Source organism: Gymnoscopelus braueri, assembly GCF_963280865.1.
Source record: "Gymnoscopelus braueri genome assembly, chromosome: 18".
In the NCBI taxonomy this organism is placed as follows: domain Eukaryota; kingdom Metazoa; phylum Chordata; class Actinopteri; order Myctophiformes; family Myctophidae; genus Gymnoscopelus; species Gymnoscopelus braueri.
The window spans coordinates 17,257,991-17,272,594 of NC_137618.1; the positions used below are offsets into that span (position 1 = coordinate 17,257,991).

Sequence of the window (14,604 nt, forward strand, 5' to 3'; positions counted from 1 at the left end):
AATAATAATAATAGTAATAATAATAATAATAATAATAACAATAATAAACAATCTGTTTACTATTAATAAGGCTCTAAATAAGGACAGTAAGAGTTTTACACACATAAAATATGGGTCTGGCCTGGAATAAGTTTGAGAACCCTCATCTAGAGTGTAGAGCATTTTCAAGATTCCTGTTTCCAATCCAGTCTATTACACTAAAGGTAGTTTAGTTTTCCAGTCCTACTCTAGGGCGGCGCCATTGCTTCTGCAGCTCAGAGTTCTGTCCTTCACACAACTTCCGGGGCATTGTCACAGTGACCGTAAACAACAGACTGTCGGTAGACAGCACAATCCCACACATCTAACACTAGTACACTACGGTGCTATTTTCTATATTTAATATTACTTATGGTATCATTGGGAATTGAAAAAGTACCACAGACAAGTTACAACAACCCTGAAATTGAACTGTGGTTGTGATGATGAGCGACCTCACCAGAGGAGAGATTGAATGAAAACGTCTGTCACACTGACCTGCATCTGAAGGTAAGCGTAGCTTGTTAGCTACGAATCGATAGCCAAATAATCAGTTCTGGGGTTTTTTCTTTCATTCTTTATGTTTGAGTGTTTTAGAGACTCGAAAAGCAACATCGTTTGTTTGCTATTCAGTCACACAACATGAGATATCTCTGTGTCCATAAACCCAACATAGACAAATTCCATTGACCAGATCTGTAGGGGGCGCAGTGGAGTAACTAAAACAAATTTCTTCCGGTGAAATATTTTATTTTCTGGCCAAAAAGTGTATTTTAGACGTGAGGTGGGGGAGGATACGAGTGTTCCCACCAAGGAAAGGTAGTCCTTCAACATCGTAAAACCGTCTTTGTTCTGATGAGTAGCGAAAGTGTATTTTTTGTTTTTACTAAAGACGAGAGGCTGCGTAGCCTGCGCTACCGGGGGTGTTCGGGCAACCGGCAACGGCTGAAAAGTGACAGCCCCTTTCAGAACCCTGTATATATCTTTTTTTGTATTTGGGAGGGATACCGCCATCCCAAATACAAAAACGGCATACAGGGTTCCGAAATGGGCTACATTAAGGTTAAGGTCTCCTTCTGCTATGGACCAGAGCTAAACCCGTCCCAGCTCGATTTCTTTCACCCCTCAAATAAAAATGTCGTTTTGTACAGAGCCTTTATATTAGATTGAAACAAGCCATTAGATTAGGCTTTCATGGGCTTTTCAATCCTATTTAGTTGACCTTGTATTTAAACTGTACTTTCATGTGCTTTTTCCCCCTGCAAACTTCTAAATAAAGTATTCAATCAGTAAGTGAATATTAACTCAGTGATAGCCTTGATACAAGACTGTCATATCATTATGACCAATGACTGTCTTGATCCAAGTCTGAATACCAAGTCAGTGAATACCAAGTGAATACTAAGTCAGGTCCCCACCCGAAAATCTCAGACAAATACACTGTAATGCAAATAGTCCAGAAAACAAGGGTGTGGACTGGTGCGATGCGGTTCAATTTGTATTTGTGATCTATTTGCAGCTTTCAGTCTCAAAGTCGATGCTGATGTGTGCATTTGTTGAATTTTAAAAGTGTGTGTGTGTGTGTGTGTGTGTGTGTGTGTGTGTGTGTGTGTGTGTGTGTGTGTGTGTGTGTGTGTCAGATGTCCAACAATGATGGCCATCTATCCAGTCACAGCATGTCCCCTCAGCCTCAGGACCAAATGCATTCCTACTGCTCTGCAGCCCTGCGTCAGGACCTGAGCTCTGCTGCCCCCTGGAGGACTACAGTGTGCAAGCTTCCCATCTTCACCCTAGAGGACAACAACTGCTGTGAGTAAAACACACACAAACACACACACAGCGCCAGGAATGACATTTAGGACGAGTAAGCAAAAGAGATGGGTGGGCCGGCACGCCCCTAACACAGCCTATGGTCATTAAAACAGACGGGCGCACGCTTTCTCAGGGCATGTAGGGATCAAGTGAAAACTGTGACTTATTTGACAGTCTTCTATGTTCCCAAAGACAAGTAACTTGAATTTCCTGCTGCGATGATACCAAATGTGACTGATGAAAGCATGGTTGCACCCTGCATGTAGTCATGCTTTGTGAGAAAAAGAAAGATGTGCAAACAACCTTTTGGGTTCCCTGAAACCAAGGCTCAGAGCCTGCAAATCGGTTGTTGGCTGCAGCTGCTCGCCAAGAAGCATCGTATAAGGTAGTGAGATAAAACCAACATCATCACAGTCAAATGGGCCATGCAGTGCTGTTATATATAGTATTATTGCAAATGGCTGACATCATTTGGTTAATTAATGATCAATTATTTAGTAAAGATTCTGTGTTATTGTCTTGTTTTAATCAATTGTGTAGCCTAAGCTTGAAATGCAGTTATGACCAAATGGATCGCTTGGATACACAGGGACCTTGTGGTTTAGCATGTTGTTCGTGCTGCCTCAGTATTTGTGCACTGTTTAGCAATGTTTGTATGCGGTTTTGTCATCATCCTTTTTTAAATGGTCCCAAAACGAGCTATGCTTTTTTAGTTTCATTTTCTTTCGATCTCAATCTCGCTCGCTCATTGATCTTAGACCATTGATCTTGTATACCACGACCCCATATTATGAGGGATGTATTTTGGCTATGAGTGTGTAGCTATGAGTCTGATTGAATTGATTGGTTTATAGATTCCTATTTCATGTTAAGGTAACGATTATTCCATCACAGCACGTCACTCGGAGGGATATCTGTTCGGGCTTGTGTCTAATCCATTACATTACCTAAGCATATTAAAAGGCTATAATAATATAAGAATAAAATGTGATGTCATAAGTAATAGAGAGAGAAAGTTAGTGAGAAAAAAGGTCTGCTGTCTTTAAATTAAGTTTTACTGCATACAATAGTTTATATAACAATGAAATGAAATGAAATTAGATGTATTCAAATGGTTTGAATATACGTATGGTTGAAAAACAATAAATATTCTAATTACATTTTTGGCCAATTTTGACACAATTCTGAATTCAAAATAGGAGAATGAATCTTATTCAAATCAGAAAACACATTGAGTTACTCTCTACTGACGTTACCTCCCCTCTCCTCCTAGATCTCCCACTCCTCCCTGTGTGTAAAGAGGAGGAGGTGTCCCTTGAACAGCATCGCCCCAGTCTGGTCCAGGATGAGGAACCAGAGCCTCCACACATTAAAGTAGAACAGGAGGAGGAGCTACAACAAACACCAGAGGAAGCTGATGGGTCAACGTTGACCTTACATAGACTTATAAAAGGATCTGGATATGTTCTCCGTGTGGATGCTGGTAGATAACATTCTCTTGCGTCTCTTTCTCTCTGCATCTTCAGAGTATTATATGAACTCTTCATTAATTCTAGCTGGATCATCTAGTTCTAGTGGCTTGTCTGTTTTAAATAGTTAGTACCCTCTAAAGTTTTAAAACTATATATATGAGACAGTGCCTAGAGCCTCCTATGGTCGCCAACACCAGCTGCAATATCTCTCCTAACCCGGCCGGGTTAGGTGGTGTGGGTTGGACTGATGGTGTGGATTCACTCACATACTGCCACGTGTGAGTGGATCCGCGTTGTCGGTCTGCCCTAACCCTAACCCCTAATTAGCACTGTCTCTAACCCCCAAGAGACAGTGGGGGCAGTAGCTCATGCCACTTGGACACAGGCCGGGGTCTGATCAGCCTCGGTCGGGTTGCCTGGAGGAGGGTGTCTGTTGCAAGACCCGAAACACCCAGTGACTCCAGGTAACAACACTGATGATGTGTCCAAGTTTGTGCATCAGTTGATCCTCATATACAGTATAGTTTTGCACTGCCACTTGCACGTTCAAGAGAGGTTATTTAATGTGGAAGAAACGTTTTGGTCGTGTGGACCTTCCTCAGGCACACGACCGAAACATTTTATCATTGATCTCATCTACTGTTTGTCGCCTACGCACCTGCTTTTAAACTAATCTGGGTGTGTGGAAGTTCTTTTTCAAAACTATATATATAAAAAAGATTAACATCTAACTCTCACTCTTTTGCCTAGATTTCCCACAGCTGTCTGTGTGTAAAGAGGAGGTTTCCACTGAACAACAGGAGAGGATCCCCAGTTTGGTCCAGGAGGAACCAGAGTCTCCACAGATTAAAGAAGAACAAGAGGAGTGGAACATCATTTTGGTCCAGGAGGAACCAGAGCCTCCACGGATTAAAGAAGAACAGGAGGAGGAGCTGCTTCAAACACCAGAGGAGGCTGCTGGGTCAACGTTGACATTACTAGTAGTGAAAAGTGAAGATGATGATGAAAACAGAGAGACAGAGACTTTAGCCAGCACCTCAACTGAACACATGAAAACACAAGCTGAGGAATGGGCAATATCACAGCCGTCTAGTGATGACCAGCTCCTCTCTTCACACTGTTCTGAATCGGACACTGAAGACAGTGATGAATGGGAGGAGACAAGGGAGGACCAGTCAGCTTTAAACACACTGAAATCACACAAAACACAACACGTGGAAGGACAAAAATCGTCTTTGTGCCACAAGTTTCCCCAGGACCTGAAATCATCGAAACTATCTCCAACCACGAGGAGTCACACAGGGCAGAATAGCTGTATTTGTACAGAGTGTGGCAAAGCCTTTGGTCACATGAGTCGTCTGAAACAACACATGAGGATTCATACAGGTGAAAAGCCCTTCACTTGTAAGGTTTGTGAAAGACGTTTCAATAAAAAGGGTGATCTGAAGAGGCACATGATGACTCATACAGGTGAAAAACCCTTCACTTGTACAGATTGCCAAAGAAGTTTCAGTCAAAATGGCCATCTGAAGAGGCACATGATAACTCATGCAGTTGAAAAAGCATTTACTTGTACAGAGTGTGGCGAAGTCTTTGTTCACATGGGTAGCCTGAAACTACACATGAGGATTCATACAGGTGAAAAACACTTTACTTGTACAGATTGTGGCAAAGTCTTTGGTTACATGAGTAAAATGAAACAACATATGATGACTCATACAGGTGAAAAACCCTTTACTTGTACATGCTGTAGCAAAGCCTTTGGTCACATGATTAGTCTGAAACTACACATGAGAATTCATACAGGTGAAATACCCTTTACTTGTAAGGTTTGTGAAATACGTTTCAATACAAATGGTGATCTGAATAGACATATGAGGATTCATACAGCTGTCTGTCTAGGAAGTGAGGTGACACGTGATATCTCATACAAAACAAATATATTATGATTCACTGTAATCCAATATGACCATGCAGAGGAATCACCCAGTCTCATAATGTCAACATTAGTAAAATAAACAATTGATCTGTTCCTAATTTTGTCAAAGAAAATTATTTGTATTTTCATTTATTTTTACAGTGTATTTGAGTGCTCAATAGTACTATTGAATACATGATCCTGTCTCGCTACACTGGTCTCTCTGTCTATCAAAGAATTGATTTCAAAATACTGTTTGTTTAATAAAGCACTGAATGGTTTAGGGCCAAAATATATTTCTGATCCTGTGGCTGTGATATATCATAAACCATCCAGACTTCTCAGGTCGTCTGGGACAGGTCTGCTTTCTGAACCCAAAGTCAGACTAAATGTGGAGACGTAAGTGCCAGTTTTTATTCACCACATACTGGAACAATCTCCCAGAAATCTGCAGGCCTGCTACAACTCTCAATTCTCAGTTGTTCGGTGTACATACGTATGACTGCAGATGTGCCCTGTTGCTGCTGCACTGGCACTATAACTTATGTATACTCTGTCACGTTTGTTATATCTGCTGCTTTTTAACTGCCTCATTTTATTGATATTTTCCTTTTAAACTACGCACCTTCATATATCTGTTAATACATCGCCTGCTATTTAACTGCCTTATTTCATTGCTATTTTAACAACACACCTTGGGCCCTATTTTGTGCGGTGCCTTATCCCTTATGGCTTATCTTATTAGGCATTTGTTATTATTTTGAAGAAAAGAAGAAAACAATGTAATAGTGAAAATAGCCGATGTACAAGCTCACAACACATCTATGTAGATCGGCCATTTTCACAATTTTAAAATGTTTTCCAAAATAATAAAAAATGCCTAATAAGATTAGGCATAAGAGATAAGGCGCCACGCAAGATGGGGCCCCTTATGTATAAATAATGCACCTTTTATGTATTTCACACTACTAATAATGATATCTGACCTGTTTTCAGTTTCTTTTCACCTTTTATTTGGTGATCTGATTGCTGCTGCACTGGCACTATAGCTCTGCTCTGTCACGTTTGATATTATATCTTCTGCTTTTTAACTGCCTCATTTTGTTTAATTTAAACCATTACCTTACACATCTGCTGCTGTTTAACTGCATCGTTCCATTGCTATTTTTAACCTCGCCTTATCATACACGTTTATGTAAATATTTCACACTGCTCATATCGATGTGATGTCTGACATTTTTTGTTTATTTTCTTTCACCTTTCTTGATGATCTCATCTCATCTCTAGATCTAAGAACTGGAGTGACATGATCCACTTTCTTGGTATTAGTAAAGACTCAAGCAGCAGCATTCTGAATCCACTTGCAGTTTGTCTGTCTGTCTATCGATTGGGGAAAGAAGTATTTGCTCAGTCTCAAACCAGACTGTTGAGAAGAATAATGATTAGTGGGAGATCCAGCAGATGGCAGCAGTAATGCAACACAATGGATGCAAGCTGCCATTAAAATCCACAGAAGAGATTAAGAGAAGTTCCGGTTCCGGGGTATTCGTCACGGTATTCTGTGTTGTTAAACGAACGCAGCGGCACACAGCTAACACTACGGGGCCAGGTTCTATTTATTGTCATAGTTTAGTTACGGTATCATCGCGAATCGGGAAAAAAAAAGCATAAAAGCAGCTGAACTGTGGTTGTGATGATGCGAGTTACCTGGTCAGAGAAGAGATGAAAACCCTCTGTCACTCTGACCTGCATCTGAAGGTAAGGTGAATAGCTTGTTTGCTACGACCAGTGGTGGGAAAAGTACAAAATTGTTTTACTTAAGTAAAAGTATCCAATACCACAATTTAGAAATACTCTGTTACAAGTAAAAGTCCAGAATTCAAAATGTAGTTGAGTAAAAGTACAAACGTATTGGTGGTATCAATATACATAAGTACCAGTAGAAAGTACTCATCGTGCAGATTGTACCATTTCACAATTTTTCAAATGTATGAAGATCTCCAAGCTGTGAGCTTGTAGATTGTATATAGGGCTGAAGTGGTTCATATGTTTTGTAATAATAATCAAAATCTACAAAGTAACTAGTAACTAAAGTTGTCAAATAATGGTAGTGGAGTAAAAGTGTAATTGCCTCTGAGATGTAGTTGAGTAGAAGTCAAAGTGAATCTAAATGCCTGGTTCTCAGAGTGGGGTCTGGCGGGGACCCTCAGGGATCCTAGAGGTTTCCTCTCTCCTCAGTTAAGATGGATGTAGAACAAGAGAGGCTTGTATGTGCATGTTTACACCCCATGTGTAGTTGTTTAATTTTATATTTTGTGTGTGTGTGTGCGCCAGATGTCCAACAGTGATGGTCATCTATCTGGTCACAGTGTGCCCCCTCAGGACCACATGCTAGCCAAGAGTCAGGACCTGAACTCTACTGTGTCCTGTAGGACACTGGTGGACAACAACACTTGCAGTGAGTAACAGCCACACACACACATAGTATTATCTGGTACACATGCATTCAGGGACTCGGTGCCGGTCCGCCCCATACGCGAATTACGCGTCCGCTTAGGGCCCCTGCAGGCTGCCGTCCAAAATAATACATTAAATACAATTTTTAAGCGAGAGCCATCATCATCGGCACGTTTGTTTTGGGAGCCAGGGAGGAACATTAATTAGCATCATGATAGCAGCGATTATCGTCCTATGCATGATGGCGATCTCAGTGGAGGTGTTGTGGTGTCTGAACTCAGTGATGCAAGTGGTGTGGTGAAGCAGCGCTGTAGAATGAAGGACTTGCCTTCCCTGACGAAAATGGCAGATCTACAAGCTCACAACAAGACACGACGCGCTTCAAGCTTTTTAGATCTAGGCTATTTCTGGTGTGCGACACCATCATACGACAAAGTATAGATTGGGTTTTTAAAGTGACAGTACATTTACATTGCCTTGTCTGCTAGAACTTAGTGATAATGGTAGATAAGCCATATTTTCTTTAACGTTTGCCAACATTTTGCCAAATTTGTCTATCCCCTGTCTATTTGTCTATTTATTTTAATTTTATTATTGTATGTTTTTGCATGCCATACACATTGAATTGCTCTCTGCTTACATCACCTCCCCTTTCCTCCTCCTAGATTTCCTGCAGCTCCCTGTGTGTAAAGAGGAAGTGTTCCCTGAACAGCAGGCGATAAGCTCCAATCTGGTCCAGGAGGAACCAGAGCCTCCACAGATTAAAGAAGAACAGGAGGAGGAGATAATTCAAAGACCAGAGGAGGCTCATGGGTCAACAAGCAAAAACTTGCCTCAGGACTTGGAATCTAAAAAACAGACTTCATCGATAAGATACATACAGGGGAAGAAGATCCATTGTTGTTCAGAGTGTGGCAAAATCTTTTTAGAAAATAGTCACCTGAAAATACACATGAGGTTTCATACAGGTGAAAAACCCTACACTTGTAAGGTTTGTGACAAGAGTTTCACTACCAGTAGTCATAGGACGAGGCACATGAAGACTCATACAGGTGAAAAAGAATTTACTTGTACAACGTGTGGCGAAGTCTTTGGTCAGAAGGGTAGTCTGACAATACACATGAGGATTCATACAGGTGAAAAGCCCCTCATTGAATATATGTTAGCAAAGTCTTTGGGCACATGAGTCATCTGAAAGAACACACAAGGATTCATGCATGAGAAACCCTTTACTTGTAGCAAAAGCTCAAGGAAGTCTGAAAATGTGAGGACTCCAAAACGGGTGAAAACCCCATTATTTGCGTGTGGCAAAGTCTTTGGTCAGAAGGTTAGATTGAAACTACAAGTGGATTCATACTGTACATGTGAAAACCCCTTCTACAAGATTGCCAAAGAAGCTTCACACGAAATGTTAATCTGAAGAGGCACATGGACAATAAAAAAGTGAATGTTCAACTAACAGTTAGTTGAATACTAACATGATTTTTTCAAAGAAGCAACTCGTGGTAACAGGTGATATCTCATAGAAACAACCATATTATTCGCTAATATAAGTAATCCAATATGACCGTGCAGAGGAATCACTTAATCTGACAATGTCAACATTGCAAAATACAATCAACATAATTCATTTGTTTCTCAATGTCTCAAAGGAAACTATTTATGTCTGTATTTCAGCGCTCAATCATACATTATAGTGACTGTCACAACTGATGTTGGTTTATAAAGCACTGAATGCATGGATTAAAGTTCTTGGTCACCATGACTGGTTTCAGTAATCTTGTATAAGATTAAAGTGTATTTGATTGGGTCAAACTAGCAATGGAATATACATGTTCAGAGAAGCATCTTCTATAGCAATTGCTTTCATCAAAGCAAGTGTATGTAGAACAGAAAGAACATATGATAATACCCTAACATAATTCTACAATATTGAGCTAGTTGTTTAGGAAATGCAGCACTATGGTGGAGGACTTTTTTTTGCACTATTTCACAAATTCTCAGTCTTGAGATTAGTTTTTGCTTTAATCCTTGTGAGGGCCAAAATACATTTCTGATCTTTTGATACATAATGAACCATCCAGACTTTTCAGGTAATCTGGGACAGGTCTGTTTTCGGGAACAAACTCCCAGAAATATGTAGGTCTGCCATGACTCTTCAACTCAGTTTCCACCTGGCTCATCAGACTGTTGAACAAGCACTGTCACCAGGTTGGCTGTCCTGATGGCACAGGCTGCACACCTGATTATATTTCGGTGTACGGTACATGACTGCAGGTGTGCCCTGTTGCATATATTGATATTTTCCCAGTCCCACCATGCAACTTGCATAACTGTTATTACAATCTGCTATTTAACTTGTTCCATGCTATTTTAACCACACCTTATGTATATCATGCACTGTATTTAACACTGGCTGCTCACATTAATATCTGACCTTCTTTTCTGATTAATTAATTGTTTCTCTATTTCCACCTTTCTTGATGATCTGATCTCTAGATCTAAAAACTGGAGTGATACGATTCACTTTCTTGGTATTAGTAAAGACTCAAGCCACAGGAATCTGAATCAATTGCAGTCGTCTGATCGATTGTTTTTTGAGGGATAAACCGTAAAGGACACTATTAAAGTTGTGTCACGTTTACTGAAGAATATGAATGCATGGACAAGTTTTCCCAAATCCTATGATAGTGACTTGCAACATAGTAATAGTCTTAATGTGGCGAAAAATAGTGCCCATAGTGTCATTTTACTTAATGGGGATATGTACTTCCATATGATATGACTAAAGTTGCATCTTGTAAATGAGTAATTACTGTGGTCCACGCAGTGATATTTCTTATGTAAGCATGCCATTAGTTGATGTAGACCTGCAACTTCGACCAATGTTAGTATTTCTTTTGGTATTCATGTGTCCCGTAAAATGCAAGCTTTGTGCATATTCAAGAATCCTGTTTCCAATCCAGTCTGCATAATTGTAAAGGTCGTGTAGTATTTCGGTCCTACTCTAGGGCGGCGCTATTGCCACCTCCTCATGTTTTGTGAGTTCTCCACATATAACTTCCGGGGCATTGTCAGCAGTGTTGCCATGTCCGCTTATTATAAGCGACCATGGGCTTGTTTTTCTGTTAAGTTGTTTGTATTTGTAGTTGTGGGTTGTGGTTTTTTGGGCTTGTTTCTCTGTAGTTGCTTATTTTGGGCTTGTTTCCTAATGTTGTTTAAACCAGTGTTTCTCAAACATTTTCAAGTCAAGGGCCCCCAAATTAATATATCTGCGGACCACCAAACTGAAAATAGTTTATGCCAGGGACCCCATACATACAAGATTTGTGTTGTGAAAATGTTTTAAAATTGTCTAATTTATGTTTTTCTTCAGGATTTTGTAGATCTGCTATTTTCAAAAAGCCAATAATGTATTATGTTTAAAGGGTGAATGGCTAGCTTCTTTTGGGCTTGTTTTCATAGACCAGGTTTCTCTCGCAGGATCTGGCAACACTGATTGTCACAGTGACTGTAAACAACAGAGCTGAACACAGCCATACAAAAGTCTGTGGTGGGTAAACAGCACACATCTAACACCAGACGGACCTATTTTCTACATTTAACATCAGTTACAGTATCACCTGGAATTAAAAAAAGAGAAGCACCACAGAACAGTGGTTGTGATGAGTGACCAGGCCAGAGAAGAGATGAAAACTGACCTGATAGATCCTGCACCTGCAGGTAAGCATCGCTTGTTAGTTAGATATAGTACTATAGCTGTACATATGCTTATTTATTTTTACAAGTCGTGTTTGTCTTCTAGGTTCTGCTTTGTAACGTTGGTTCATTTAACATCAGAGGCTAGTATTTTGGGAACGAGCTTGTACAAAATACAGACAGGTACACGTAGCCCAGCAATCTAGAAGGAGAACTCCTAAAGCTATGGACCAGAGCTAAGCAATCTAGTCGTTAGCCCCGATCGTAACTGAAAACAAGACAGGTGGGCTCTAGGGACATCTGGGCACCATATTTTTGGGATGACTGGGCACCTGGACGAGTGGGCACCTGGAGAGGTGGGGCACCAAAACCATCTCTGGGCACAAGGGTACATGTGGGCTGCAATCAATGGGAAAACATGGCACAGGCTGACTAAACAAGTGGTCATGACTTGCAATAGGTCAGTTCAGCATTTGCATAGTACATGTACACACTAATTAATACTTTGCCCTTTTGACAAGTGTTCCTTGACAAAAACACACAATGTAAAAATGTAACATCACTGGCGATCATTGCAAAGGAAATCAGCAAATCTCTCTAGGTTGCCAATCAAAAAACACATTGAGTTGCTCTATGCTGACATTACCTCCCCTCTCCTTCTAGATTTCCCACAGCTCCCTGTGTATAAGGAGGAGGTGTCCCCTGAACAACAGGGGAGGAACCCCAGTCTGGTCCAGGAGGAACCAGAGTCTCCACATATTAAAGAAGAACAAGAGGAGTGGAACACTATTTTGGTTCAGGAGGAACCAGTCTCTCCACAGATTAAAGAAGAACAAGAGGTGGAGTGGAACACCATTTTGGTCCAGGAGGAACCAGAGCCTCCACAGATTAAAGAAGAACAGCAGGAGGAGCTGCTTCAAACACCACAGGAGGCTGCTGGGTCAACGTTGACATTAATAGTAGTGAAAAGTGAAGAGGACGATGAAAACGGAAAGACAGAGCCTCTAGCCAGCACCTCAACTGAACACACGAAAACACAAGCTGATGTAGAGAACTGTGGAACATCACAACCAACTAATGATGACCAGCTCCTCGCTTCAGATGGTTCTGAATCTGACACTGTGACTGAAGACAGTGATGACTGGGAGGAGACAAGGGATGATCAGTCAGATTTAAACACACTGAAATCACACAAAACACAACACGTAGAAGGACAAAGATTGTCTTCAAAACAATCCCAAACCATGAGGAGTACCACAGGGAAGAATAGCTGTATTTGTACAGAATGTGGCAAAGTCTTTGGTCACACGAGCCATCGGAAGCAACACATGAGAATTCATACAGGCGAAAAACCCTTCACTTGTAAGGTTTGTGAAAGAAATTTCAGTCAAAATGTTGATCTGAAGAGGCACATGGTTACTCATACAGGTGAAAAACCCTTCACTTGTACGGAGTGTGGCAAACTCTTTGGTCACAAGGTTGGACTGCAACAACACATGAGGATTCATACGGGTGAAAAACCCTTTACGTGTACATATTGTAGCAAAGTCTTTGGTCACGTGGCTAATATGAGACAACACATGAGGATTCATACCGGGGAAAAACCCTTTACGTGTACATGTTGTAGCAGAGTCTTTGGTCAAATGAGTCATATGAAAGAGCACATGAGGATTCATACGGGCGAAAAACCCTTCACTTGTACATATTGTAACAAAGGCTTTGCTCACATAGGTAACATGAAACAACACATGAGGATTCATACAGGTGAAAAACCCTTTACTTGCCAAGATTGTGGCAAAGTCTTTGGTCAGAGCGGTACTCTGAAACAACACATTATGACTCATACAGGAGAAAAACGCACGTAGGGGTTTGCCAAAGAAGCTTCAATAGAAATGTTAATCTGAAGAGGCATCTGAAGAAAAAATAAATACATGTTGTTACTTTTCAACTAACCTGCTTTTTTTTCAGAGAAGCAATCTGAGGTAACATGTGATATCTCACACAAAACAAATGTATTATCATTCACTGTAATCAAATATGACAGAGGAAGGAATCACAGAATCTGACAAAGTGTCCTAATAAAATCAACACAATTGATCTGTTTCTCATTTTCTCAATGAAAACGATGTGGGTCAGTGTATTTGAGCACTACTACACTACTACTCTTAACAGTATGATTGTATCTGACCATATTCGGTTTTCAAATAAAAATACAGATCTCAGTACGTAAGTTAAGGGTAACCACAAACAAGGAGTTATATCAAGAGTATTATCTGGAGGGGACATCAGTTATCAACATAGAGGTCGCGCTAGGAATTTAAACTGCTCTGCAAAATGTTCATTAGGGTTACAATTTGTTGGACATTTGGTATAAAAAAATTACCATATTCATTTTCAGTGTGTGCCATGAATGACGCTATAGCATTGCTGCTGTGCAGTGCAGTGGTCATCTGCACATAAGGTTAAATAAGTTAAAGTTAGGGTAAGTGATAATTATGTTTTTGTTCAAATAAGTGTTAAATAGCTCCATATTCTGATAGTAATCATTGCTATAGATAGTGTTTGTTCATTAACATGGGCCTCCCTGTCTCTCCAGCTCTTTAGTAAATGCATTATCAAGTCAGATTTTGTTTTGTTTTATCCAATCAGAGAGAGAAATCATACAGGATACAGAATAAACAATAAATGACAAAGAAATGAGCAAATAAAACTGGAACACTATAAAATTGAAGCTGAAAATTGGGTACAGCCTGATTGGCTGAAATTGGCAACCAACCTGAAAATATATTTTCTGTTTATTATAGAACTGGAGAGACCCCTGATACTGATCAAACACTATAGCAATGATTACTTTCAGAATATAATATATAAAAGAATATAAGAATATTTTAACAATTTGTTTTTGCTTTAACCAAATAATATCACTTACCTTACCTTAACTAAATTAGAGCATAATCTCTTGCCCTACCTTTAGCTGATGGAGATGAGGAAATGATGATGGTTGTAGTAAGCTTGAGAAATTAACAATTTCTAAGTGGCTTTTAACCACTTGTATGTACAGTATGTTACTCATTTTGAACACTAGATGGTGGTAATGTAATATCACTGACAATTGGTTACTTTGTAGGCTACATGAAGGGCTTACTTGATGGTGTTTTAATCAAACATTTAAAATAGTTAAAAATGTAAAGCCTTTAAAACTTTTGCCTTTATATTAGATGATGCCAG

General features: G+C 40.0%; 2 protein-coding genes and 1 long non-coding RNA gene across 3 annotated transcripts; all 3 read left to right on the top strand.

Moving 5' to 3' along the window:
- Positions 1 to 327: 327 nt before the first annotated feature.
- Positions 328 to 5,251, top strand: LOC308106276 (uncharacterized protein; the record flags this gene model as incomplete). Its single annotated transcript, XM_080457328.1, has 4 exons — positions 328 to 528; positions 1,659 to 1,827; positions 3,104 to 3,313; positions 4,053 to 5,251. The coding sequence occupies exons 2-4, from the start codon at positions 1,659 to 1,661 to the stop codon at positions 5,249 to 5,251; spliced, it is 1,578 nt and encodes a 525-aa protein (XP_080313454.1). The 5' UTR covers positions 328 to 528.
- Positions 5,252 to 6,790: 1,539 nt separating this feature from the next.
- On the top strand, positions 6,791 to 9,574 carry LOC308073532. The gene is made up of 3 exons (XR_013932000.1): positions 6,791 to 6,978; positions 7,555 to 7,678; positions 8,343 to 9,574. It is a non-coding gene; the product is annotated as an uncharacterized lncRNA (long non-coding RNA).
- A 1,630-nt stretch (positions 9,575 to 11,204) lies between these two features.
- Positions 11,205 to 13,256, top strand: LOC308106193 (uncharacterized protein). Its single transcript, XM_080457253.1, has 2 exons — positions 11,205 to 11,400; positions 12,040 to 13,256. Exons 1-2 carry the CDS (start codon positions 11,343 to 11,345, stop codon positions 13,239 to 13,241), a joined length of 1,260 nt encoding a protein of 419 aa, XP_080313379.1. The 5' UTR covers positions 11,205 to 11,342; the 3' UTR covers positions 13,242 to 13,256.
- Positions 13,257 to 14,604: the final 1,348 nt, after the last annotated feature.